This window comes from Recurvomyces mirabilis (genome assembly GCF_035927965.1).
Source record: "Recurvomyces mirabilis strain CCFEE 5264 chromosome Unknown scaffold_17, whole genome shotgun sequence".
NCBI classification, from domain to species: domain Eukaryota; kingdom Fungi; phylum Ascomycota; class Dothideomycetes; order Mycosphaerellales; family Teratosphaeriaceae; genus Recurvomyces; species Recurvomyces mirabilis.
Window position 1 is genome coordinate 2,169 of NW_027041951.1, and position 26,027 is coordinate 28,195.

General features: G+C 51.5%; 12 protein-coding genes across 12 annotated transcripts; 5 read left to right on the top strand and 7 right to left on the bottom strand.

Annotated features, from left to right (window-relative positions):
* Nucleotides 1–1,939: 1,939 nt before the first annotated feature.
* Nucleotides 1,940–2,523, top strand: LTS14_006525 (uncharacterized protein; the record flags this gene model as incomplete). Its single annotated transcript, XM_064839221.1, has 2 exons — nt 1,940–2,055; nt 2,118–2,523. The coding sequence occupies 2 exons, from the start codon at nt 1,940–1,942 to the stop codon at nt 2,521–2,523; spliced, it is 522 nt and encodes a 173-aa protein (XP_064692963.1).
* Nucleotides 2,524–2,849: 326 nt separating this feature from the next.
* Nucleotides 2,850–3,456, bottom strand: LTS14_006526 (uncharacterized protein; the record flags this gene model as incomplete). Its single annotated transcript, XM_064839222.1, has 2 exons — nt 2,850–2,906; nt 2,971–3,456. The coding sequence occupies 2 exons, from the start codon at nt 3,454–3,456 to the stop codon at nt 2,850–2,852; spliced, it is 543 nt and encodes a 180-aa protein (XP_064692964.1).
* An 805-nt stretch (nt 3,457–4,261) lies between these two features.
* On the bottom strand, nt 4,262–5,910 carry LTS14_006527 (uncharacterized protein; the record flags this gene model as incomplete). Its single annotated transcript, XM_064839223.1, has 2 exons — nt 4,262–5,686; nt 5,866–5,910. The coding sequence occupies 2 exons, from the start codon at nt 5,908–5,910 to the stop codon at nt 4,262–4,264; spliced, it is 1,470 nt and encodes a 489-aa protein (XP_064692965.1).
* Nucleotides 5,911–6,479: 569 nt separating this feature from the next.
* Nucleotides 6,480–6,924, top strand: LTS14_006528 (uncharacterized protein; the record flags this gene model as incomplete). Its single annotated transcript, XM_064839224.1, has 2 exons — nt 6,480–6,735; nt 6,821–6,924. The coding sequence occupies 2 exons, from the start codon at nt 6,480–6,482 to the stop codon at nt 6,922–6,924; spliced, it is 360 nt and encodes a 119-aa protein (XP_064692966.1).
* Nucleotides 6,925–7,871: 947 nt separating this feature from the next.
* On the top strand, nt 7,872–10,449 carry LTS14_006529 (uncharacterized protein; the record flags this gene model as incomplete). The annotated part of the gene is made up of 4 exons (XM_064839225.1): nt 7,872–8,214; nt 8,264–8,593; nt 8,644–9,436; nt 9,486–10,449. 4 exons carry the CDS (start codon nt 7,872–7,874, stop codon nt 10,447–10,449), a joined length of 2,430 nt encoding a protein of 809 aa, XP_064692967.1.
* A 253-nt stretch (nt 10,450–10,702) lies between these two features.
* LTS14_006530 (uncharacterized protein) lies at nt 10,703–12,246 on the top strand (the record flags this gene model as incomplete). The annotated part of the gene is made up of 2 exons (XM_064839226.1): nt 10,703–11,564; nt 11,612–12,246. 2 exons carry the CDS (start codon nt 10,703–10,705, stop codon nt 12,244–12,246), a joined length of 1,497 nt encoding a protein of 498 aa, XP_064692968.1.
* Nucleotides 12,247–14,020: 1,774 nt separating this feature from the next.
* On the bottom strand, nt 14,021–15,090 carry LTS14_006531 (uncharacterized protein; the record flags this gene model as incomplete). Its single annotated transcript, XM_064839227.1, has 3 exons — nt 14,021–14,286; nt 14,342–14,655; nt 14,711–15,090. The coding sequence occupies 3 exons, from the start codon at nt 15,088–15,090 to the stop codon at nt 14,021–14,023; spliced, it is 960 nt and encodes a 319-aa protein (XP_064692969.1).
* Nucleotides 15,091–15,616: 526 nt separating this feature from the next.
* On the bottom strand, nt 15,617–17,340 carry LTS14_006532 (uncharacterized protein; the record flags this gene model as incomplete). The annotated part of the gene is made up of 6 exons (XM_064839228.1): nt 15,617–15,912; nt 15,962–16,230; nt 16,280–16,729; nt 16,778–16,886; nt 16,940–17,101; nt 17,151–17,340. The coding sequence occupies 6 exons, from the start codon at nt 17,338–17,340 to the stop codon at nt 15,617–15,619; spliced, it is 1,476 nt and encodes a 491-aa protein (XP_064692970.1).
* Nucleotides 17,341–17,770: 430 nt separating this feature from the next.
* On the bottom strand, nt 17,771–19,361 carry LTS14_006533 (uncharacterized protein; the record flags this gene model as incomplete). Its single annotated transcript, XM_064839229.1, has 2 exons — nt 17,771–18,267; nt 18,326–19,361. 2 exons carry the CDS (start codon nt 19,359–19,361, stop codon nt 17,771–17,773), a joined length of 1,533 nt encoding a protein of 510 aa, XP_064692971.1.
* A 349-nt stretch (nt 19,362–19,710) lies between these two features.
* Nucleotides 19,711–21,164, bottom strand: LTS14_006534 (uncharacterized protein; the record flags this gene model as incomplete). The annotated part of the gene is made up of 2 exons (XM_064839230.1): nt 19,711–20,645; nt 20,735–21,164. 2 exons carry the CDS (start codon nt 21,162–21,164, stop codon nt 19,711–19,713), a joined length of 1,365 nt encoding a protein of 454 aa, XP_064692972.1.
* A 537-nt stretch (nt 21,165–21,701) lies between these two features.
* On the top strand, nt 21,702–23,605 carry STI1 (Hsp90 cochaperone; the record flags this gene model as incomplete). The annotated part of the gene is made up of 3 exons (XM_064839231.1): nt 21,702–21,722; nt 21,788–23,374; nt 23,450–23,605. 3 exons carry the CDS (start codon nt 21,702–21,704, stop codon nt 23,603–23,605), a joined length of 1,764 nt encoding a protein of 587 aa, XP_064692973.1.
* A 451-nt stretch (nt 23,606–24,056) lies between these two features.
* Nucleotides 24,057–25,819, bottom strand: LTS14_006536 (uncharacterized protein; the record flags this gene model as incomplete). The annotated part of the gene is made up of 2 exons (XM_064839232.1): nt 24,057–25,398; nt 25,503–25,819. 2 exons carry the CDS (start codon nt 25,817–25,819, stop codon nt 24,057–24,059), a joined length of 1,659 nt encoding a protein of 552 aa, XP_064692974.1.
* Nucleotides 25,820–26,027: the final 208 nt, after the last annotated feature.

A 26,027-nucleotide genomic window follows, 5' to 3' on the forward strand; every position in this document is an offset into this window, starting at 1 on the left:
TACCCTAGGCGTAGTTCTTACCCTTAGCTCCTGCTCTATTGTTCTTGCCTCCTCTAAACTTACGTTAAGTAGCGTCGAGTTCTATAGCGTTAGGGTCGCGACGTTACTATCCTCCGGTCCAGCCGTAGGGAGTATAGCTAGTTCGTCCGCGGTCCTAATTAGTATTACGTTTTTCTATATATCGTTCGTAGAGCATATCGTCTACCTTAATTATAGCCTCCTATAAGTATTCTAAGGTGTCTTAGCGTCCTCCGTATCTTATAAGCTCGTCCTTAACGTTGTCTTTAAGTCCTCGATAGTATATAGATCTTAATGCATTGCCGTCCTATCTAGTACGAGTAGAAACCTCTTTAAACTTAGCGGTATACTAGGATATAGAGGCCTTCTACGTAACGTATTAGATATTCCGGATAGCGACTTGCTAGTTATTACTAAGTCTATAGATTCCCTTAACCTATTTAGCGAACTCCGAGAAGTCGGCAAAGATCCCGTCTAGGTCTCTATTCTCGAGTAGGACTATAGTTAATTTAGGACGTATCTAGCTTTAAGCTTCGCCTCGAAGGTAGGATACTACGATGCGGTAGCGTCGTTATTTACTTATAATACCTTTAAGGGAGAAGTATAGCATAATCTAGTTTAACTAGTTATCGAGCTTATTGCGATCCCTATAGAAGAAGTCCGGCTTAGCGGAATACCTTATCCTATCTTTATTAGTAGAGGCACTAGCTCGAGTAGTCGAAGCTATACTAACGTCTCTTTCGTTATTAGGAGCTATTTGTTTGCTTAGGGTACTTACCTGCTATAAGGGTGTTCAAAATGTTATACACCTACGGTATAAGGGGGTTAGAGCTCGTTAGACGAGTAAGTTCTAAGCGATAGGTCGAGTAAGTAACTACTCTAAGGTTTAACCTTTCGGCGGGTTAGTAACTTAGGTTAAACACGAACTACCTATATAGGAAACGCCTATTCTATATATATAGGAGATTCGTATATAGTCGTAATTACTAAAGGTAATTGCGACCCGATTATAGTTACCTATAGTAATTATAATCCGGATTACTCGATTACCTAGTAATAAAGTAATCCTATATCCAGCCCCAGAATTAGTCTGCTAGCCTCATGCCTTAGTTCCTAACTCGTTACTAATAATCGAATTCTATGTCCGTAACAATACCCTAACGCTATATATACTATATATAGCTTATAGAGGGTAGAGAGGGCTAAGGTAAGTAGAGTTAAAGGGTTAAGGTAAGTAGAGTTAAAGACTACTACTATAGTAGTCTTTAGAAGTAGCCGAACTTCGTAGGGGCGGCTATACTTTATCCCGCGCTTCTATACGTACGGGCGTATATCCGTACGCCCTCGCGCGTCCGACGACTACTAGCGTATACCTATACTCTAACCCTAGTACTACGAAATACTATCTAGACGTACTAGAAATAATACTAGATAGATAATTAAGTACTATAAGTAAGATATATCCTATTTTAGCGTATAGAATAGCGCCTATAGGTAGTTCTAGAAGTATAGATCCTATTAAATAGGATCCTACTAAAATCTAGACTATATAGCTTCGCGTCTTACTAGATTTAGGGAGGATCCTACTAATATTTAGTTGCCTCCTAGGCCTTATATTAGTTAGGAGCTAAAGGACAACATCACCGTAGTTCCTACAGCACCATCGACAGAATCGCATCCCAACTCGCAACGCAATACTAATCTCTCGAACGCCTACAGTCGCCTTCAGCTGTTTCAGATCCTTGCGGGCATACAATCGCCAGCAGGCCTTCGTCATGGAGAACCCGAGAGTAACGCTAGGTCTGGCATGCGCCCTCAGCAAACTGGTGCAGAACCTGCCAATGTCGGGCTCTATCTTCGCGCTATCGCTGAGGAACGACGGAGCAGAATTGCGTACAATCTAACGAGCTACATCAGCAACATGCTATACATGCTCCAGATCCTCCTTGCCGCCACGTTTACCGCACTATCAGCATACCAGGATTCCAGCCGCGTGATTTTGACTGTTTTGGGCGCACTGAACACCGTGCTAGCCGGGTACGTAAATCATGAACTCGTCCAGGCGTTCTCGGATGGCTCAAATCTGACAATGGGTTCAGTTCCTTGGCATGGCAAAAGGGTCAAGGTGTTCCACAACGTTACCGTAAAGCGCAAGACCAGTATCAAGCCCTGATCATTGAGATTGAGACGGCAGAGCGATCTTTCTTTGGCGTGGCAGGCAGTCCAGGCAGTGGCGGCAGCAATCTTGACCCACGAGCCGAGGACGAAAGACTGCAAAAGCTCTTTGACACCGCTCGTGCAGACCAGCAGGCCAATCATCCAGATCTGTATGTGAGCACTGGCCAAATCAGCGCGAAAGAGACGAAAGATTCGGCGAAGGCGACAGAGGAGACTGCCAATTTGCAAGGCGAGCTAATAAACAAATTTGAGACCTTTACGCAGACCGTGGAGCATAAGCTCGATGCTCTTGCTGCCGGCCTGGTAACAAAAAATATACTTAAGTAGTGCGCGGGGTATATGCTTCCGGAGTAGGCTTACAGCCCTAAGGCTTAGCAATGGCTTTGAGCTCGACATGGAAATATCGCTTCTTACTTCTCAAGCTGATTGTCTGGATCATCTTCCAGCTGACACTGTCGCTGCCATCTGGTATTGAGCTTATTGTAATATTTCTACTTGGTCCGATTGGTTTGACCGACTTTTGGGCCTCTATCAGACATGCAGGCAGTCACATTAGCTGAGTCTAACCCTGTACAAGATTCAACAATATTGCTATCTCCACCTCTCCCGTCAATACGGACATCGCTTGTAGCATGACGGCGGAGGGTAGACAATCAACCCGACTGATCAGGATCGGGGAAGACCAGGCCTAACTCACACCCTTGGACAGCCTAGAAGCAGTTAGAAAATGTGCTTCACAGTGACATGGTGCGTAATCTGGCAGACTGGACTCACCGACTGCAAATTGTTCTCATTCAGCTTGATGCCAGCCATGATGTCGCTCTTCAGTGAGCTCAAAGCACTCTGATCTTGACCCAACACGCCCGTGAGACCCATAGCAAGCCCCTGTTCCGTCTGCTGTGCAGCCTGATACTTGGCCAACCCCGGCAGAGCAGCATTTCCAGCCGGCGCAATCTCCTGGTTGAATTGACGGATGTTCATGCCGGCTTGGATGTCGGAGAGGAGTTCACCTTTGGCAATGTAGAAGGCAGTCTGGTTGACTGGTGAAGCGGTCTCGATGTTGATGACGTGGACAGTGCCGTTGTATTCAGCGTACTGGCCCTGGATGTTGAGATGGATACCTGTGGCCAGGGCTACGACTGCAGCGCTGCATGGTGGTTGTGAGCCGCCGCCGCTGCCACCGTATCCGTGGCCCCATTGAGGAAGCGCATATGCGCCAGTCAAGAAGAGTAGGATAGAGGTCGGGAGAGTGTACAGCATGGTGTTGTGATGTTTGGTGTGTAAAAGAATGCGTTGTGCTGGCTACGAAAACTGCAGGTTCTGATACTCTGCACTGCTCATGACTTATACATGCCCGACTAATCTCCTGTCGTCCGGACCTGCATCACCGCACCTATCTGTCATGCTCTCATCGATTGTGTCCAAGTTGGGATGTCGATCGTCCTGAAGGAGAATAGAGTATTGAGACAAGCACAACCGTTAAGCTATACAGAAAGCTTATTAACCCGCAAGCAGATGACGTTTCGGTGCCGCTCTGCTGTACGTCGAGGTTCCACTTTCTGCAAAGCATTTGTAGATCCCACGAGTGTTAAATGCGCACACCTCGGCCATCGATAGAGTGCTGCATAGTATGTTTAGCGTTATCAACCGCGTAGTCTTGTACATGAGTGCTATCGCTGCTACATCAGGGCACTTGATACATTGCTGGAGGACCTCCAACGGCTTCACTATCGGACTAGTTGCGTTGAGAGTGGTGGTGTCTGGCAGATGTTGCAGGCATAAGGCATGCGAGCGCACTCCTATGCTGTGTTATGGCACGACTCACTGCGACAGTCTGTGTGAAGTCTACAACGTTTTCACCACCAAGGATCACAATGCGTCGTCTCCAACTCAGGGCATGATTATTTAAGGGGTACGTTATCTCAACGCTTTAGTGTAAGGCTCTTTCGAAAGGAAATTCCTTGAGAGTGGTACGCAGAGACGAGGCGGGTAGCAAGTTGATGGAAAGGAAAGGCTTTATCAGTTGAGTACTGTCCATAGCATTGGCGAGCGCAGGAACAAGAATCTAGAATCCTCCAGCGACCAGCTCGAAGAACTCATTCGGCATGCCAGCCCATTGCGGAAAGGATGTGCTATCCTTCTGGTAAGAGCCACCTGGCAAAAAGCTGTTCAGCGTTGATCTCGTGCACTGCTGCGAGCTAAGCGCCTTCCCGTTGAATCGATCTTCAATCCATAGCAACCACTGCTGCCTCGAGGCGTCCATCCCCGGGAAGTGATCAGCCCCTGGAATGGCCACGAGCTCGAAAGGCCCACTGTAGAAATCGCGGCAAGTTGACTCGAATGTTGCATTTCCGAGCTTGTACAGCACACCGTCTGAGTCCGTGGTCCCTGAGAACAAGACCATTGGAGCTTTATACTTGCGATTGCCAGGATTGACGAGGCGGTTGAAGGCGGATGCGTACCAGGTTTGGTTCCATGCTGGGTTCAATATCTCCGTTGCATTGGCCAAGAATAGGAGCTCGGAGACATACTGACCACCCTGTATCTGAGTGAGCAGCTCAGTACGAGCGATTCCAAGTGGCGAAAGCCAATCTGATAACTTGAAATCCGGATACATCAGCTGCAAGTCTTTCCCGATCCATGGGCCGAAGACCTGAGGACCTTGAGCGAACGTATCGATGCCGGGAGCGAAGAGAACAGAGCCAAGGTAACCTGGCTCTAAGTCTTTGAACTCGTTGTCGGACTTCTGCGCAAGCGTCTCCGATACGCCCCATGCAGCTGCACCGCCCTGACTGTGTCCAACATTGACGTACTCCTCGGTAATGTTTGCCCCAAACACTGTTCGAGCCGCCCGCAGAGCGTACAAGCTGTCGAAGGCCTGAGCCACTCGATTTTGATATTGATGCGGGACATAGCTGCCATCCCACGACGACTTAACACCAAGACCAGCATAGTCTGCAGCAACGACAACATACCCGGCTTGAGCAAGCGTAAATGGCATGATGTTTCCGTAGAAGAGGGATCGGTGCGCGGAGGGTGAGCCGTCAGCGAAGAAGCCAGAAGTACCATGCGACCACAAAACAACAGGAGCTTTGCCGGTTGAGTTGATGTTCAACTTCTTCGCAGTGAAAGGCCAGAGAACGTAAGCAGAAGCCGGTATAAGGGTTCCGTTGACATTTGTTGTTGTGTAGACAAACCATGACAGGGCCGTCTTCGCGGGAATATTCCAGACTTCAGGATTCGTGACATATTCGACTTTAAGGACTTCGCCTGGACGATTAGGAATGGTGGCAAGATGGTCAAGCTTGTAGAAGCTATCCTGACTTGGCCCGCCATGGGCCAGTTGCGAACGATCAAAATTCAGGATGGTTTCCAGATTCTCCGCTAGCTCAGGCCAGAGTTGACCAAGCTCGATCTGTTCCGGCGAGAACTTGAAGGATGAGTTCCATGCTGTGGATTGCACATATGGCGTGGGGAATGTGGGCAGTGCCTGCGCGGAAGTGTATGAAGTAAACAGCAGTATTGCGCAGATGGCCTTCATGGTTAGACAAAGTGGCTTGGTAAATCAGAGCTTGATGCTTCGACGATGGGATATTAGGTGCGTCTGTTTCTTTGGGCAGGTATATGTACACTTTGCTTGTGGGTGAACCGTACACTGTCTATATATACCGACCATTCAGGAAAGCCCTCGTTCGGCTCGCCATCATTAGGCATGGCGGAATCAGCAACTGGTCACTGTACGGAGAGACTTGTCAGCGACGACGGGAGGGCAAAGAGATATACGAGTACGCCGACTTGATGAGTGGCTTCGGGTGAAATGAACATTGGCCATTATCCATACGCGACAAAATGCTCTCACACAAGCATACACATACATGTATTGCTCGCTCGGATGCCGTCCCATTGCAACATGGTCCTTGTAGACGACCGCCACGAACGAGGGAGAGAGATCTGAACGAGGGTGGTAAGAGCGAGCTAAACGGCTGTACAGCTTTTGCAAACGAAGTCGTTCAGCCTTATGAGCAAGGCGGAGAGTGTACGATTACGACGTTCGGTCACACAAGGTTATAAGGATGGAGCACGGAGCGGCAGTTTTTCCCCGGTCATCTACGGCGCAAGCGCCACCACCCTGGCTTTCGCTTGAGATGCAAGACACTCGGTCTCTCTACTGCTGCATGCTCCAACCCTCCCAATAGCCACCAGTTGATTTTCAACAAGCGGAGGTGACTCGTCAAGCCAATCGTCCCGAAGCAGACATCGTTGCCGGAACTAGCGATGCCTACATGCTCGTTACAATTGCATCTTTACGTGATGGCAGCGGCCTCTGGGACATCGAGACCATTGATGGCAAGATCGCATCCGTTACAGAGAACAGCTCCGGAACACCAGCTGGTAGCAATAGCTACGATGCCCAGGGACGTTTAGCTATACCGCAGTTCTGTGAGAACCACATTCATCTGGACTACGCCAATACGGCCGGCACACCGCGGGATAACCAGTCCGGCACCCTTTTCGAGGCGATCGAAACGTGGGCTGAGCGTAAGCAGCTTGGTCTCAATAAACGAAGGAAATCAATGTGTACGGCATGGCACAGGCTTTATCCGCTCTCATGTGGACGTTACAGATCCCGAGCTTGTTGCTTTGAAAGCACTCTTGGAAGTGAAGCAGCTCGCTACGATGTTATCACAGACCGCCCATAGTAGGTCAAACCCCAAGCAGTGTGCATGACGGCGTCGCACTATATACCAAGTAATGCGGCACGCACGTCAATCAATCGGCCAGCCTGCTTTCCTGTACGAGTCGCTGGTTTCGAACGTTTCTCAGCTGCAAGACCGTGTCATCGGCTGACGATGATCCCGGAGATTTGTTCGTGGTATGGCTCTAGTGTAACTGCTTTTGGTAACCCGAAGGATTGCTAGCAGCGAAGGCAGTGATTTACTTCTGGCCAATTCTGGAGATCTTAATAACACTAGACAGAGATCAGCACGCCATTCGTACCACGTCCACGCTGTGGTCAACACTCTCGTGCAGGAGCCGTAGGACCAGTCGCCGACCTATGCGTCGAGTGCATGTCCTGCAGCCGCTATCGATGAGCTGGCGGAGGATAGAATATGTGATCAGGTGGCGCTCGCAGCAGCAGGCTAGCACGATTTTCTGGAACTTCCTCGTGCGTTCTAAGCCTTGCGCGAACGGATATTGGGATATAGCATATGTGCTCTCCTGTAAGATATGTCGAGGGGCGGCTCATCGGCGTGGATGTCGTCCTCAACATGGATTGAGATACCCTTCATCTCTGCGAGCAACTCAGGTGGTATTGTCACGGCCGTGAGAAAGCAGTTGTGCGTAGACACTGAAGGACCAAGTAGCCGGCCGCACCTCCAAGCACATAGTCATCATCGCATAGAATCTGACTTATTAAGAGACATTTCGTGTGACGAAGGCAATGATGTGAGAGGGGCCGACCAAAGTGATCCTGTCTTTCTGCTCAATCTTCGTGCCAAGAACCCCGCCTCTGTTGGCGCCTGGGACTTATATTCTACCGGTGGGCTGTGCTCAGGGCGGTGCTATGCTGTGCCGTAAACGCCTTGTATGATCCTCCATCTGGCTACCACCCATAAGACGATGAGCGTGTATGCTTTTCGTCAACGAAATGCACGTTACTCTTGTATGCGCGCATGGCATACTCATCGCTACCGAGCCACGATCCCGGCCAAAGCATTCCCGAAACCGAAGGCGCCATCGCATTGAATGACGGACAAGATGACAGCCTGCTCGCCCACCAGGAAGATCCAGTGGTTGCGTTTTCAGCCAACAAGGCTGCTAATACCGCCATCCGAAGTTCTGGAGTCTCCTCACCCTGTGCTGGGAAATTTGAAGAAGCCACCGAGTTCCCATCACGAAGACTGCAGCACTTCCCCCTCGTTGTCTACCTGAGCTTGGCATATGCCGCGGTGGCCGTCTTTGCGTGGTGTATCACTTGCGTTCTGGTGTACAGGCCTATCAATACAGGACACTATGGTAGGCTTCTCGTATCGTAACGCCTCATACTGGCTAATATAGTCACCAGGACTATGGCTTCGCGATGGCGACGTCTCTGGCGCTTACTACCCTTCGACCAAGACATATGCTACAAATGAACAATGGCTTCGAGCTGCCCGTGTTCTACAGGCTATTGTCGCCATCATCACGATCCCATTGACCTCCACTGTCTGTGCGAGTGCCGCTGTTGCGTTCGTGCAGCGGAGCTGCAAAAGCCGCAACTTGACTTTGCGACAGACTACGGTGCTGGCAGACAATGGCTGGACAGCGATCGAGGTGTACGAGCAGCTAATCCGAGGGCGGTGGAAGCAGTACGGCTCGAAACTGCTGTATCTTGCCATTGTTCTCCATCTTCTTGGTATGTCACCCGTGGTAAGACTCATGCGAATCCACTGACATTCGACACAGGCGCCATCGTCACCCCGTTACAGTCCATTTTCACCAATACCTTGACCGTCCAGACCCCTGGCGATCTTCGTCAGATACAGAAATTGACTGACTTCACCGATCGCTTGAGAGGAGACAATAACGACGATATCGCTGCAGCAACGCTGCGTGCTGCCATGATATCAACATCCAGCACTGATCCACAAAACCGCCTCTGGAGTGCATCAGGTGTCACCAACTGCACTACCCAGACACCTGCAACCAGTAGCGCCTGCGCCTTTGGACAGATTTCACTCAGCAACACATATGCTCTGAATGATCCGTTTATGGCACAACTTCCAGCTGGCTACAACACTGGCCTGGTCCGTCAATTCTTGCCTCGCTTGAACTCATCCGTGACGCGAGAGAGGATCACGGAAGCCGACTTTCCCATGAACTGCAGCTACCAATCTACTTTCTTCGCCAACTACTCCACCACGGTACTTACAGGATGGTACAATGGATCTCGGGTCGGCCCATCTTGGCACCTCATTGCATGCATGCCAGGTACTGACGAGCAGTCACGTCCAGTAAGCAGGGCTCGTCAGGACTTCTCAGAACATCTATACCTCAACCTATCGGCATACAACGGGCCCAATAGTGACAACGATACGCCCGACGACTGGAGTGGTCTATTCCGGGTCACGCTTCGGACTACCTCTGGATATTTCGAGCTACCTAATCATATGAATGCCAATTTGCCCGGGCCGATCTTGTCAGACGACCCCAGTGCTCATTGCGGTCGAGACTGCATTGACCAGGGAGACGGTATCTAGTGAGCGTATTACCGTCATGTGATGTTGAATACTCACTGACCCAAGCAGTAATCATAACAGCACCACGAAATCCATTCGTCCTGGACACGAACGCCGCAATACTGTTGAATCCAATGGCACGACTGTAATACCGACAGCAGCTTACAATGTCAACAACATCCAAAACAAAGGTCCCCTTCTCACCATCGCTCTGGCGCTTTTCGGACCCGGATCCTTCGCCGCAGACAGAGTGACGCATCCTGCAAATTACATTAACGTGGCCCAGGAAGAGTTCGCAGCCGTCTGCATCGACCGCGCGCCTTTCGTGAGCCTGCTTTCTACTCCTAGTATGGTTTACGAGGCTACAAGTACACGAAACTCCATCTCCTGCATTCCAAGCGGATACTGGAATTTTGGACAACTGCAGGATGCCCTCCTGGAATATGTTCAGACCTTTATAGGACCCCGCGCGACGACAGGCTACACCTCTCCAAATCAACCGCCGTACGACAAGCTACTAGCAAACGCTTTCGAAGCCGCGGCGTTCTTGGCAAATGAGCAATGGTTGACTTCCGCAAAACAGACGACACTCACGGTCAGCTATGATGCTGGGATCCCTCGACAGGCATTACATATATCCGAAGCTGCCATCATACTGATTTCGATATTGCTTGGTATCTACCTTGCAGCTTTGCTCGGCGTGGCGTTCTACAGTAACCGTGATCCACGGTGGACGAACCGCCTCGACTCGCTGGTAATGATGCAATATGGTGCTGCTATCGCCGACACGTTGCCCATGAACGTTGTTGCAGACCGTGGGGGCCTGGCAATCCTGGACGAGGCACCGGGCTGGGTTGGGGATGTCAATGATATTGGGCAAGCAAGTGTTGGCATGTTAGGCTTGGGTGGGACGACGCCGCTAAGAGCGAGGAAGAGATATATGTGTTTCGAGCACGATCATGAGGGTGAGGCTGTACAGAAGAAGCGAAATGACAGCGAGAAAGAACGTGTACTGGATTTCCGACTGAGATAGATCTCGACTACGGCCTATGGAGTTGCTCACCGCCCGACTTTGGAAAGAATTCCGCATGCCTATTCCGACATTGCGAGCGACCACCAGCCGGAGATGGTTCACCCAGGCCGAACCGAAGCGAGCCAAAGTATGAGCGTGCTGCTGTGCGGGGACCTCAGGTCTGTTCGTGTGTATAAGATCAAGGCATGCAGGACTGCGTAGTTTGCCATGTAGCACTTCTGGATAGTATCCCGAACTTTTACAGCGCATCACCATGATGTGGACATCGTTTGCTCTCGTTCTACTGGCAAATTGTGGCGTCAGTCAGGCATGGGACGTCACGTCCCCTGAGAACTCCACGTACTACAACCCCATCTTACCAGGCTGGCATTCTGATCCTAGTTGCATACATGTCAAAGGCACCTTCTACTGCGCCACATCATCTTTCACAGCGTTTCCGGGTCTACCGATCTATGCCAGCAAAGACTTGATCAACTGGAAACAGATCAATAATATATGGAACCGCATGGAGCAGCTTCCTGCCATCAATCGAAAGACACATGATCAGCAAGATGGCTTCTTTGCCCCGAATCTGCGCTACCACGACGGGGAGTTCTTTATGACTTGCGTCTATGCTCAAGATCGATTAATAGGCATTCTTGGTACCGTCTTTAGAACCAAAGATATCTTTGGGGAGTGGTCTGTCCCGGTCACCTGGGATGCGACTCCGAGCCTTGCAATAGATCCTGATCTGTTCTGGGATGATGATGGAATGGTCTACCTGACCTCAGCTGGCATCATACAGCAAACGATCAACATCAACACTGGCGCTGTGTCAAATGCGACCAGCATCTGGAACGGGACTGGTGCCGCTTTCCCAGAGGGACCACACATCTACAAGAAGGACGGCTGGTGCTACCTCTTGATTGCTGAGGGTGGGACACAGCTCGGACATAGGATTAGTATTGCGAGGTCGAAGAATATCTCTGGCCCGTACGAGACTACAGGCGCTCGCAATCCGCTGCTCACAAACTCCAATACTACAGAATACTTCCAGACTGTGGGACATGCGGACCTCTTCCAAGACGACGTCGGCAGTTGGTGGGGAGTGGCGTTGAGCACGAGGAGTTTTGGCGGTATCCTGCCAACGGAAGTTTCATCGTCTCGCCACTGAGCCATCCAGATACTTTGCAAGTAGTCCCTTCTTTGGCGAACTTGACCGGACAGCAAGGTGGCAGCGACCTCCTTGCTGGAGTCGACGGAGTGTCCTTCGTTGGTCGGCGGCAGAGCCATACACTCTTCGATTTCTCTGCGGACTTGAACTTTGCACCGCAGTCATTCGAAGGAGAAGCCGGCATCACCGTCTTCTATACTCAGATGCAACATATTGATCTTGGAGTGGGTCTTGTCAACGATACAGCTCCGCATGAAGGGTCGTGGCAACTTTTGCTACGCTCCACCAACCAAACCTCGACGGTCTCCTTCACGCCCATACCGGCAGACTGGCCACGGGATGGAGTGTGTCGCATAAGACTTCGAGTCCAGAGCGCAAACGACACGACATACCGCTTCCCTGCATCGCTAGTCAGTAATCCTTCCAGTTTGGTCATTATGGGCTATGCTTCCACCGAAGTCGTGACAGCTGAACTCACGAACTCGGGTAGCGGCTCGCTGCTTGGGATATACTCAACTTGTAACGGTGCTAATGGTGACAACCTCACACAGTGCCCAAATGGTGAATATGCGTATTTCAGCCGATGGAGGTATTCTGGTCTTGCGCAGGAAATTGCTGATGGAGAGTTCGTGATCAGTATGTAGTGTGGCCTCCGTAACTACTTGACTGCCTGAGTCTGTAGCACGTCTCAACCCTCAAAAGACTATAGCAGCCTACTGCGGGCCTGGCGCATCAGAACCAGGTTGTTTGGCAGTGTTCCTCCAATGTGGCTAGAGAGAACGAGACGAGAACTAGTTAATGAATACGTCGTGAGGATGTTCGATACATCGCAAGGTATAGTCGTGAAGTCGGGCAAGTCCAAAGACCATCTTGTATCAAGCCTCGCACGAATCCATTCTACAGACGAAGACACCACCTTGGGGATTCATCCACGTTCTCAGCTTCAATGGCAAGGACTCTCTCCACGCGGACCGACCGCCTTTGTAACTTACGACCTTGACCTCGTCTTTGATGCAAAAAAGACGGACGCCGTCCCTGGAATTGTCGTTGCGACCTCCAAATGGGATATGAAAAAGTGGAAGAACTGCCAGTTTACAACGACCTTCGGATACTCCTTCTGTGTAGTGCTCGATCTTATGCGACGGGTTGGCCGCAGCAGCGTTATGTCAGCGATTCGACCAGCCAGACTGCTCTGGCTATGGTACCTGTACTAATCTTGGTGCTCGCGCTTGGCCTGTCGCTTCCTGAGCGTGATGTACGACCAGGCTTGCAGGTACTCGCCGTTCGAAATATTTCATATATGGAGGTCTGCACTACCGGCGCCTGCATGTAATGCTTTGTATAGGAAAATGGATCTCATTTGTATACACCCTGTCTGTCCAAATGTCGCTAGTCCTGAGATCAGCCACTGCTTGTTACCGTACCTTGCGCCCTCGTCTCTCGGTTTCAACGAGCAGACTCACCCTAGCACGCTACATCAAAAGACCACCGCTAGACCGACGTGGCCACCGAACTTTGAACCTCAGACCTAGAGGTATGACTCGCTCGCCTCACTGGCCAATATAAATCATCTATGCCATTCCTGTCTCGGCCATCTCGACTATTCATACGGGACATGAGAAAGAAGTGTCAGAGGCTGTGGTAGAGAATGAATGATTTTACGCTGCGTCCACTGCATAACCAAGACATTCCAAGATGTGCGGAACTCGCAAACCTAGCTTTCCAAACGGATCGGCAGACTCAATTCAAGTCCAGCTGCAAGACCAACCCGTATAATCACGGAGACGGCATGCGTCAAGGTCTCCAGCATTGGATCAAAGCTCCAAAGAACGGCTCAGCATCCTACAGAAGGACCGTATGCACAGATGAAGCGTCCGGCGTTATGGCGGGATGGCTTGTATGGGCATCACATGGCCTAGACATATCTCCATCACAACATATTACCACCTCTAGCGATCATGATTCGAAAGTAGCCGCAGGCCTCGCATTGCAAGATTTGAACGCGAACGACTTCAGACATGCCTCAGCCTCCGCACGCACAAACCTGGAGACCTTCACATCCCGGCATTTCGATCTATGGCAGGCCAAGACCATGCCACCAGGGACTAAGTGCCTCTACATTGTGACACTCGTCGTACATCCCGACTACCAGGGCCGAGGAGTGGGCTCACGGTTGCTTCGACAGTGCACCGACGAAGCTGACGGAGAAGATGTGTTCTGCTGGGTACATTCAAGCGATGCTGGGGCTAGATTGTACGAGAGTCATGGGTTTGCAATAGATGACAGGCTGAAGTTGGTGCTTGACGACTGGAATATTGAGGACGTGAAGCCGCCGGACGGCGAAGCTTGGGGCGGCTACGAGTTTAGGTATATGCGAAGGGATATAGAGCACCCTCAAGTCTATGTCTAGCATCACTCTCACTTCCCAATTTGATCCTGCCATTTGTACAAAGGCTTGAACCCTAGCTCCTTCTTCGCCTTCTCGATTGACAAGAGCGAGTCATTTGGTCCAGCTGTGGGCGAGTATTTCACGTCGGGGAAAACGGCCTTCACCAGCTCATCATTGCTCATGCGCATGCAGGTATCTTCTGCTGCAATGAGGTATTGGTGATGACCAGTCATCTTGCTCTTAAGAGACAAAGCGACGGATTGGCCGCCATCTCGGGCGTCGATATAGCCCCAGCCTGGATCAAGACATTAGTTTTATTTTCCCATCACGCACATATGCTCAACACCTACAGTTCCAGTATCGTGCCTTGGGGTCCTTCTGCCATCCCTCAAAAGTGGCATACTCCTGCGGTAGCATGACATTGCTGAATCGCAGGGATACAATCTTGAGTTCGGGATCCCAACGTGTGTACTGTTCCGCAATAGTCTCTCCTACGAGCTTCGACAACGAGTAGGCTGACTCTGGTCGTCGTTCGTGCTCTTCAGTCATGGGGAGAAAGACAGGAGGATGAGGAGCAAATGGTATGCCGATTAGTGTTTCTGAGGATGCAAGCACGATGTTCTTGATCTTCAGCTTGCGGCAAGCCTCGAGGACATTGTACGTGCTGAACAATGTTAGCACAGTACTTCAGTCACCAGGGACATGCTTTGTCTGCTTACCCCATCGTATTCGTCCTGAATTGCCTGCTGGCGCTCGTCTGTCCCGGCGACGGAATAGCCGCCAAATGTACCACGGCCTGAATACCTGAATATGCCATATCCGTGCTGTGGAAGGTCTCCAACACACTTCCCATATCCTCTAGATCAATCTCGACCAATCTGTAGGCTCCACCGAGCCCACTCTTGCCATCCTCACTAATGCCGGCTGGACGACGAAGGTCCACGGATATGACCTCCCATCCTTCGTCGGCTAGGTACTGGACTGTTGCTCGGCCGAGCTTTCCACTGCCACCTGTAACGATGACTCGGGGTTTGGCTTGACCTCGAGGTGCTTCACCTAGGGCGAGCTCGTTTGTGAAGGAAGATGCTTGGTGGGACATGATGGAGTACGGAGAATTCAACAGGTGGACGAGAGTTCGAAGGATGTCTAAAGACAACAACGCCCTTACCTACCTATCAAGATGTTGAAAAAAGTCCACCAGATCATCATCTGGTAGCGAATCATCGTCATCGTCTGTCATTGGAGCCGGCATCTGGAATCGGGAGATCAAAGACCGAGATATGATGTGGCCACGTCCTCGTTCTGGTAGCAGTATTGGACATCCTCTCCGGGACAGAGTATATCGCCAGGCTGTTTCAGCACCTGACAGTGATGGCTGCAGGAGAGAGCATGAGGCTACGGCTGAACCTCGAGACCAGACGATGCCAAGGTTCTGGTTCGCCCGCATTTGGCCGCGGGAGGCCTGCGAGTGATTTACTTCCACACTTCAATCCGTGCCATCAACCGTAATTATGTCCATGGCATCAAGTCGATTTCAATCCCGGTCATGAATATTGCGGTTACGGTCTAATAAGATAGGAACAAACATATATACGATATGCACACCTCCTACCAGTTCGCCCACCCTACAGGAGGTAACGGAAGTTCCTATTCTCCTTGTCCGTGAGATCCATGAACTCATAATTGGCCGGCATATCGACCAACCCAGCTTGGTCTCGCTTCTTGTTTTCACGAATGATCAGATAATCCAACAGCAGGACTAGGAGAATCGCGACCGACAGAACAGCCACGATGGTGATCTTTGCCGGGATATACGCAGGCGCTGACTTGGCTTGAAATGTTTCCGGCCCGATCACATTGCCAACACAGAACGACATCAGAACGATGGCATTCATCGTGACTTTCTTGGTGTGTCCGCTGTCTGAAAAGCTGTCAGCTCAGTCATGAATCTCCAGCTCAAGCACGCTTACAATTGGCTCCGATCCAGCTATACATCAGTGGTAGTGAGGCACCCACGGTGTTCGTTAGGTAATTACCAATGAGCAGTCCCGCTTTGTTGTCCGGCGGCAGCCAGGCCATGAGTGCGCCGCCAATGATGGTCGGTGTGACGAGTGCGATGATAGCTATCCCGCGAGCGTTATATCGACCTGCCCACCACGTCCCAAGCAAGACCGCTACAAATGCCACTGCGGCGCTTGGCAGGTTGAGTAGGAGCGTTTGATACTGGTTGTAACCGAAGCTAGGATCGTGTCAGCAGTGTGCCGTTCCGGAAGAGCAGGTACACAGACTTCTCAATAATGATGCTCGAGAATGAGCTCACAGCACCATTGGGGATGTTAGTCGATACGACGATCATACTCAGAATCCATGTCCGTGGATCAGCCAATGTCTCCCTGAATTGCGCCCACTTGAAGTGCTTATTCTCGATGCCGGTCTGGTTCTCTCTCAGCCTCTCAACAGCGACAATCTTCTCATCGTGGCTAAATCGGCTCTTCATCGGGTTGTCCGGCAGAAACAGAAGTACCAAGATCCCGGTCACGATCGTGATCAAGCCATACAGCAAGAACAGCACTTGCCAGGGCTTAAAGTTCGCATCCGGAGAAGAAGCTGCCCAGTGGACAAAGCCGTAGGCTATGAGTGAGGATACCGCAGGTCCGATGCTGGTTCCTTGATACCAGTAGCCTGTACGGAGGGTTTGTTCGTGCCTTTTGTACCACATGGTGGTCATGAGGTTGAGACTACGATCGGTCAGCGATGGCATGGGTCCAGCATGCATAGAGACATACCTGGGAGCTGTAGCCGACTCGAAGACTCCAAGGAGCACACGAAGAACGACCAGTGGTGCATAGCTGCGAGCTACACAGTTCATGCACAAGACGATGCCCCAACAAATCACTGCAACTATGTCAGCATTGCAAAGAGCATATTGTTGCTACCGAGCTGCCTACCATTCGCACCAAGCCACTTCGCTATCGGGAACCTTTGTAGGCAGAAAGCCTGGATTGGCTCGAAGAACAAGAAGGAGCAGTAGAAGGCAATGGCTAGATGTGAGAAACCGTTGTCGGGCATGTTTGTATCTTCGATAAGACCCATGACGGCAGCATAGTTGACTGCTAGTGTGTTAGTATTGCCCTGTCGATTTTTGCTTGTATGTCATACTTAGCGTCTTGTCTGAGTACTGCAAGAAGTAGCACATAAACATCAACGGCATCAATTTTAGATCGATCCTCCGGAGTAGTCGTTTCTCGTCGACATTGGTCGTCTCTCCCACCTCCTTCTGATGCTTCACGGCATAGAAAGCCTCATCTACATCTCTGGCGTCGACGACGATATCTGCTTTAGTGTCCATAATTGTCGGAGTTGCGAAGACCTGAGAACTCTTCGCGCATCTTACAACAAGGGAGATCGAGCATCGTTCATATGATCTTCCAAGTCCTCCAACTGCACAAATTGGCGCATACGAGTCTTACCAGACAGAGCAGGTACTCGCGAATAGTCAGGCTATCGGCAATCAATACACGAGGTCATTAGAAGTATCATAGTCGTGCCGTATCACTTATCAGTGTTTCCCCGCACATATCTACAGGTACAAAGATACGGGCAGATAAGGGGTTTTGCTACGAGTCATTGAGAGCGATGATACACATCTCCCGAAACGAGTCAAAAAAGATCTTCACTTCAACCGTCCGAGCCACTACTATTGAAGTTATGGAAGCCAGGGAGAGCCAGTGAGAGGCTGGCGACCCTCATGTTGATGAAGAATCAGTATACAACCACACTTACAGCATAGCCTTCGGCATGAACTTCATGGCCTGCCTGACTCCCAGGTCCATCAAGATCTCTTCCGTACCCCCCAAGATGGCATCATACTTATACCCCCTATGAAACATCTCCACCACCTTGCCCATCCCACCCTGGGTCAGACCCCGTCCGCCGAAGATATTCGTGCTCAGATCAGCCACCTCATGCGCGGATCTCGTACAAAATGCCTTCAGTAACCCTATTGGTCCCGAGAGGTGCTGAGATTGCTGTTGGTACGTCATATGGTTCATTTGGTGCGTGATACTTTCGAGCCAGGCTTGTGTAGCTTCGGAGATGGAGATCAGGCGAGCGAGTTGTTGGCGAATAACAGGTTGAGAGACGAGGGGTTTGCCGAAGACGATGCGTTGGTGGGACCATTTGAGGCATTCTTCGGTGACGGTGCGCATGGTGCGGGTGACGGCTGCGGCCATCATCCAGCGTTCGTGGTTGAAGTTTGACATTATCACGACGAAGCCTGGAAGGAAATATCAGCATATTGACATTGGGGAAAGAAAAGGATGAGACGAGCATACCCTGATCCTCCTTCCCCATCAAATGATTCCTCGGCACTTCCACGTCATTGAACTCAATATACGTCGTCGCAGCCGCAGTCGAATACCTCGTCTTGATTAACTTCGTCTCGACACCCTCACCCCTCGGGACCAAGATGACAGAGAAGCCTTTCTTCGTCTTGCATCCAACGACAAAATAGTCACTGAACATTCCATTCGTGATCCACTTCTTCGTGCCATTGATGATGTAGTGCTGTCCGTCTTCGCTGAGCTCCGCAGTAGTACGGATACCCGCTACATCGGAACCAGCGAACGCCTCGGTAATGGCGAGACTCATCTTCTTCTGTCCCGAAAGCACTTCCCTGGATATGCGCTCCTTGAGCTCGTCATCGTTGGCCCACTGCCTCAACGCAGTAAGCGAGATCATCATGCCCGCCATATTCCCATCCTGGAACCCACGTTGACTCGGCCGCACGAACTCCTGGCAGACAATCATATCATGGAAATAATCAAACTCCTCTCCATCCAGCACACCCAAAATCTTCTTCCCGTGCAGATGTTTGCCTGGCCCGAGTCTCGCAGCCAATAGATGCTCCTTCGCCATCCGATCTATCAACTCCTGGGAGATGAACGTTCCATCCTTCTCTTTCTGCTCGGCCTCAGGCTTGACGTACGTATCCACGAACACCCTGACGGCTTTTTGTAGCCGTCGATGCGAATCGTTGAAGTATGGACTATGGAATTGCGGTCTCAACCACAAGGGCTCTCCATAAGGGACTTTGCTCAGATCGCCAGGCTGAGGATCAACGACCTCCGGCTCTTCGTTCTCCAGCGTGCCGATACATAGCTTGGCGTACTGCTGCAGCACTTCATGGCGATGTAAGTTGTAAAAGGCTTGGGTGGCGTCTTGACCCGCGACTTGTCGAAGGACTACTTCGCCGCCCGGATGGGCATCGACGAAGTCAGAAAGGTCGTAGACTTTGTGATCGACGATGACCCAGAGGTCTTCTTCGGTATTGTGTTGTTCGACGGACTGTCGGGTTAGAGGAGCCTTCATGGTGGACTTGCGGAACGAGTGTGACACAGCAATGATTCGGCCCAGGACACAAGGATTTGATTAGAAGGAGACAACATGATTGGAATGCTTGGGGAATAGTTCAGACGAGACGAGACCGCGGCGAAGCTCATGCCGAGGTCCATTCACTTGAGGACTGTGAGAAACTGTAGCCAATCAGGAAAAAGCAGTATGTAATCAATATCTCTTGTCCAACTACCTGGCGTCGTTCGTCGAGAACATAGAAGGGTACCTTGCGGCTGATACAGGGGAATCACTACTGCTGCAAATGCCGTAGACACGAGTCGACCATAGCCTTTTCCTGCTTCTTCACTCAGTCAGCATCACGACTCTACCAACCCCAGAATCTGCATCCGTCATCACCTCTCCGCTCATCCTTCACATCATGCCCAAAGAACTTTCTCGCATCCTGCATCAGCCTCCTCGGCGCAAGCAGACTCATCGGCGTCCTCTTCTCCCCTTCCTCCTTCCACAGGTCAATCTCCTCACCAAACTGCTTATCACGTTCCACCACAGGCACTTTCCCCACGAAGACCTTGAAAGAGAAAGCCTCGAGCTCGGCCAAAATCTCCGCTCCATCGACGGCTGTAGTAGTATGCGCACAGCTGACTTTCACCCTGGGTGCGACGTGCTCCCAGTCGTCCTCAGCGTCGACCGAGACCAGCCGGGCTTCAGCCGCTGCTCGAGCGTTCTCGCCCCGAACGAAGACGGCAAGTTTCTGCATGCTGAAGACCCACTCGATTAGATTGCCTTGAGGTGGGAAGATGATAGGCATGTCCTCCTCGCCTTCACGATAGAAACTATCGCCGACATAAAGAAACATCTCAGCATGATCATACCAAGCCAATTCGTCCGGGGTATGACCGGGCGTGTGCAAGACCGTGATACCCAAGCTCGTCGGCGGTTGCTGTGTCACGGGGTGTCCATCATCATCATATTCATACTTCTCACTCAATGGCCACGATAAACGCTCGAATGTTTGAGCCCATTTCGTGACACAATAGCGCGGCAACTCTCCATTGTCGCCAGGCCACAAAGAGTGACGAGAGAAGTCCTTCTCGATGAAATCACGACCGGCGGCTGATGCCAGAATTTGTGTCGTGCCACCTCGCAAGAACTGCGGTATACCGCCAATATGATCGTAGTGGCAGTGCGTTTGTATGATGAAGTACGTGAGCTTGCCGTTCGGATTCAAAGGTTGATTGCTGTTAGATTCGATTGGGACTTTCTCGAGGTAGTGGCGAAGATGGGTAGAAGTGCCGACGACTGCAGCCTATCAGTTCAACAACCTGGTACGTGATTCTGAAAAGTGCATAGGTGAAAGGAGGATGTTTGCACTAGAGCGAATGACTTACTAGACCTATTCTCCTTCGTCGGGGCATCAGTCCCCGTATCGCACAGAAGGATCACGGGCACCTGTGGCAACAATTTGACATAGATCAACGGATGCTCCTTATACATATCATCCTCTTGTATGACCCAAGTAGTACTACTGATCCGCTTTGTCGTGAAGGAAACACCTACAGCCTCGACCGTACGAACTCGAGCAATATGGCGATATTCGTCCAGGAGCCTGCCTATGCCCCGCGACGCAATGGTGTCGTCACCGGATGTATAATTCTCGTAGCGATTCCTGGAGGTGTAAAAATCGGCGTGTGAATTATATCTTCTCAGCTCGTCCTTGCTGAAGAATGGACAGTGGAAGTCAATGGCTGCGTTGAGCTCGCTGGGCTTGACGGGTTTGCCATTTTGCCCGATCCATGAGGGCGGGATGGTCGGTGTCATGGTTGATGTTGCAGAGAAGAGCTACGAGTGTGTCCGTATAGTCAGAGCGAGCCCAGCAAATCGAGGAGAGAGAGTCAACAGCCAATGTGAGACAATGATGCCAGGGATAAGCTATCTAGGCTGCCGGGCTGATGAAGCAGGATCGGGGGTAGACAAATGCCGCTTTTCCCATGGATGAGATGCAAAAAGTGCTACTGCTGTCGCTCATTTGATTTGGTATTATTACTTGGTCGCTGAGAACAGGAGTCGGGCAAAGGAAGAGTTAAGTGAACGGTTGTGGCTGGATTACAATACGATGTACGAGCTGTGTTAGTAAGCAGAGCTTCTGCACGGTGACGCTTCCCCACAGTACTAGTAAGCTAGTGTTTTGGCGAAGACAGAGAGCTTCTGGAAAGTAGTGGAAGAAGATTCGGTGTTTGACAGCCTAACAATATATACACCAATCGCCCTTTCTACTAAAAAGAACCCACACCTTTTCCTACTCGACTGATAGCCAACCATACTGATCTCACCCACAACCCGATCATCACCTCAATCATGGCCGACGCAGCCAAAGCGGTAAGTACAGCTAGAGTATACAGTCCCAAGGGATATAATGAGATGTTCTAACTGTTTGTGTACAGGAAGGCAACAAGCTCTTCGCCAGCAAGGACTTTACTGGAGCGGTCGAGAAGTTCAGCGAAGCCATCGAGCTCCAACCCGACAATCACGTGCTCTACTCGAATCGATCAGGCGCCTACGCTTCGCTCAAAGACTTTGACAAAGCGCTCGAAGATGCCAACAAGACCACCGAGATCAAGCCGGACTGGGCGAAAGGATGGGGTCGCAAGGGGACAGCCATGCACGGCGTGGGTGACTTGGTGGGAGCAGTAGACGCATTCGAAGAGGCACTCAAGCTCGACCCGGCCAACGCACAAGCCAAATCCGGGTTGGAGTCGGTGAGGAGAGCCATTGATGCCGAGGCCAAGTCGGATGGTCTTGCTGGTGATCCTAGCGGTGGTCTGGGTAGCATGTTCAACGACCCGCAAATGATCCAGAAGCTGGCCAAGAATCCCAAGACGGCGGGATATCTGGCCGACCCGGCGTTCATGAACAAGCTGCAGAGTATGAAGAACAACCCGAACGCGATGAGCACGGAGATGATGTCGGATCCGAGGTTCTTGCAGGTCATGGGCGTGTTGTTGGGTGTGGACATGTCGATGATGGAGACGCCGGATGCGGATGCAGCGGCAGAGAGGATGAGGAGTGGCGGTGATGCTGAGGAAGATATGCCCATGCCGGACGCAAGACCTTCACAACCCAAGTCACAGTCCAAGAAGGCACCCGAACCCGAGCCGGAACCCGAGCCGGAAGACGAGGAGGCCGTCGCTGCGAAGAAAGCAAAGGAGGAGGCGGACAAGGAGAAGGCGGAGGGTACAGCCGCATACAAAAAGCGCGACTTTGACACAGCGATAGCTCACTACACCAAAGCCTGGGAGATCCACAAGGACATCACATACCTCACCAACCGCTCCGCTGCACAATTCGAGAAAGGTGACTACGAGTCTTGCATAATCTCCTGCAAAGAAGCCATCGAGCACGGCCGCGAAGTGCTCGCAGACTTCAAAATCATCGCCAAAGCCTTTGGTCGCATGGGCTCCGCCTACGAGAAGCAAAGCGATTTGGCCAACGCGGTGGAGTATTACCAGCGCAGTCTAACCGAGCACCGCACACCCGACATCCTCAACAAACTCCGCGCGGCCGAGAAAGCGAAGAGCAAAGCCGAGAAAGACGCCTACCTCGACCCCGAGAAAGCTGAAGAGGCACGCGAACTAGGCAACCAGAAGTTCAAGGAGGCAGACTGGCCAGCCGCAGTAGAAGCTTACACCGAGATGGTCAAACGCGCCCCCGAGGATCCACGAGGCTACTCCAACCGCGCCGCCTGCTTGATCAAACTCCTCACCTTCCCCTCCGCGGTCTCAGACTGCGACCTAGCCATCAAGAAAGACCCGGAGTTCGTGCGTGCCTACATCCGCAAAGCACAGGCACTGTTCGCGATGAAGGAGTATAACCGCGTCATTGACGTCTGCGCAGAGGCGATGGAGCACGACAAGGATGGGAAGAACTCGCGGGAGATTGAGGCGCAGAGCCAGAAGGCGTTACAGGCGCAGTTCTCCGCTCGCGAGGGTGAGAGCGAGGAGGAGGCGCAGGCGAGGATTCAGCGGGATCCGGTAAGTGAGGCCAATGACCCTTGATATTACATGGATTACAGAGAAGTCATGCTAACACATTTGTGTGCGATGTAGCAAATCATGGAAATCCTCCAAGATCCCGTCATGCAGAGTATCCTTCAACAAGCCAAGGGTGATCCCGCGGCATTGCAGAACCATATGCAGAATGCGGATGTCAGAAAGAAGGTGCAGAAGTTGATGGCGGCGGGTGTCATTAGGGTGGGGAGGTAGATGGTAGATGCACCAAGGGGATGTTCTGTCCTGCCGCCTTCAGTGCTGCGACCGCACTCAAGCTATAGTGGGAACGAGAGAGAGACACGGCGTTGATGTGATCTGCATGGCATAGTCCTTCCTACGGAGTGAGGGTAGAGCGTGTAGCGCATAGCAAACGTTGTTCCATGTAGCGAGCTCGAAAACTGTATGGCGAGGATCCAGTCTGTCTTATTTCAACTCGACGCTTCAGGCACCCCTGCACGCAGTCTTCCATTTCTACCATATTAATCTTAACTTTGCCATCCTCTCGTGTCCGAGTGGGCTAGTTGTGAACTTAGCAGCGCTGCCAATCATCATTTGCACTTTACCGAGAGCGGTCGAAATCCAAACAAGATGTATCTATGCTTCTATAATGTATTGAAGTTGCGATAATTTGTATAGCATAACATCCACAAACGTCTCCTTCCCATCAGCTCACCTCATCACGCCACACCCACTCCTCCATCCACGCCACCACGCCAGTAAACCTCCCATCTTCCCCATATTCCCGCTGCGCAGGCAAGAACTCAATGGCTTGTGGACCCTTCCTCCTCGTCGAGGCCGCTACCCACCACCATGAACACCGTTTCCCCAACATGACCAGCCCGAATCCCACAAGCAGGATAGCGCGGGAATCTTTACCCTTGAGAAGATTCGCAAATTCGAGCGTCAGCTGTGAGGCTGCGGAGAAGAAGACGTCGATCATCTCGCTGTCGTCGTTCGAGCGTGGGGAGGAGTCGATGAGACCATGCCAGAGGGAGAGGGCGCTTCGGTACAACGAGATCTTGGCAGGGTCTGGGGAGATACAGATCTGCTCTAGGCTTGCTAGAACGGCTCTCTCAGGAGAGGCGGCATGGATCCCGGTCGTGCTGTCTTCCAAACCACCCGGGCCTCGTGGCGGGGCCAGATATCGCCTCAATAGCGGTCCCCAGATCTCTTGGTCGAGCTCGGTCAGGTCCACGCCTGGCCCGTGCAGTAAGCCGTGTATACCGAGTATGGATGGGACCCAGGTCGAACCTGGTTTCCACTCCTCCGGTTCCAGTCCGTCCCTCAACTCAGTCGGCGAGTGCAAGATAGCCAGCATAGCATGCAAAAAGATGGCGCAGAGCCTGGCAGCCAAATCCCGCTCCGGAGAGGGGATCCGAGCAAGACGCTGTTGCCAAAGCGACAGTGCGTAGTCATAATGTGCTATAGCCGCGAATCGCCACCTGGCGTTGGTAGGATGTAGATGACTGAGGTGTGCAGCTGAGAAGGCTAAGATGGTGTGCATGAGGTATGGAGTCGAGGAAGCGACGTGGACGCCGAGAGTTTGCATGATGTGCTGGAGAGTGCGAGATCCTATCCAGGGTGGGTCGGTAGGTTGGGTGAAGTGGTCGAGGATGATGTGGACTTCGTCTTGGCAATGGACTGGGTTGTCGAAGATGGCGGGTGGGAAGAATGTTGCACCTCGTTGTGGAACACATTGCTGCTGTAGTTCGAATGTCATTGGACCACTAAACCTCGTCGAATTGTTGTCCGTGGTTGTGATCGCGTTCGTCCTCGATTCTCGTCTCGGAGGGCTGTTCTCGCGATAACGACATGTGAAGTCTCGCTCCGAGCATTGGAGACATATTGGACGCTCCTCTCCACACTTCATGCGTCGTCGTCTGCACTCCAGACATCCATTGCGGGACTTGGTATGAGGACGTCTGGGTCGATAGAGGCGCTCGTCTGCCGAGCTTTGCTGTAGTGGTACGGCAGGCACACCAGGATCCTCGAGGACGAAATCAGAACTATTTCTGTTGTTGTACATCGTGAGGAAGCGTAAGCTCCCGGCAAATAATCACCCATGAGATTGGAAAGTATGCTCTTGTTATGTACCATTTGAGCCGCATACCTACCGTCCGAAGTTATCAGTAACGACTGTAGGGCTGATACGCCCCTACCAGTCAGGGACAAGATTGACAACGTGCCTCGCGGTATGGAACTCTCCGAGGCATAGTCAGCCGCGATGAGAGAGCAATCTTGAGATCGATTGCTCAGAAATCCAAAGACCAGAGCATGGAGGATGATCGCTTTCACCGAAAGGTAGTAATTGGGGTGGCACAGCCAGGGATTATAGCCGTGTCCAGAAGAGACGGACGGCAGCTCTCTGCTTCGATGTCCGGCACACCGAGCATGGCCGCTCACACCTGGACGCAAGATGACCGACATGACCGTCTCTGTATGGAGTGGGTCTGGAGTCTTTGTCATTGATGTACTTTCGGCCCCTGGAGAGGAGACGAGACTCCGAACGCTGTTACCGAGCCGCTGACGCAGCATCATGTCCGTGCAGCCATGTTTTCTCCCACCTTCTCCTTTGGGAATCACGTTTCAGCTTACCCCTCATCATCGTTAGGAATCGCTTTCGTCCCTGGCCCTC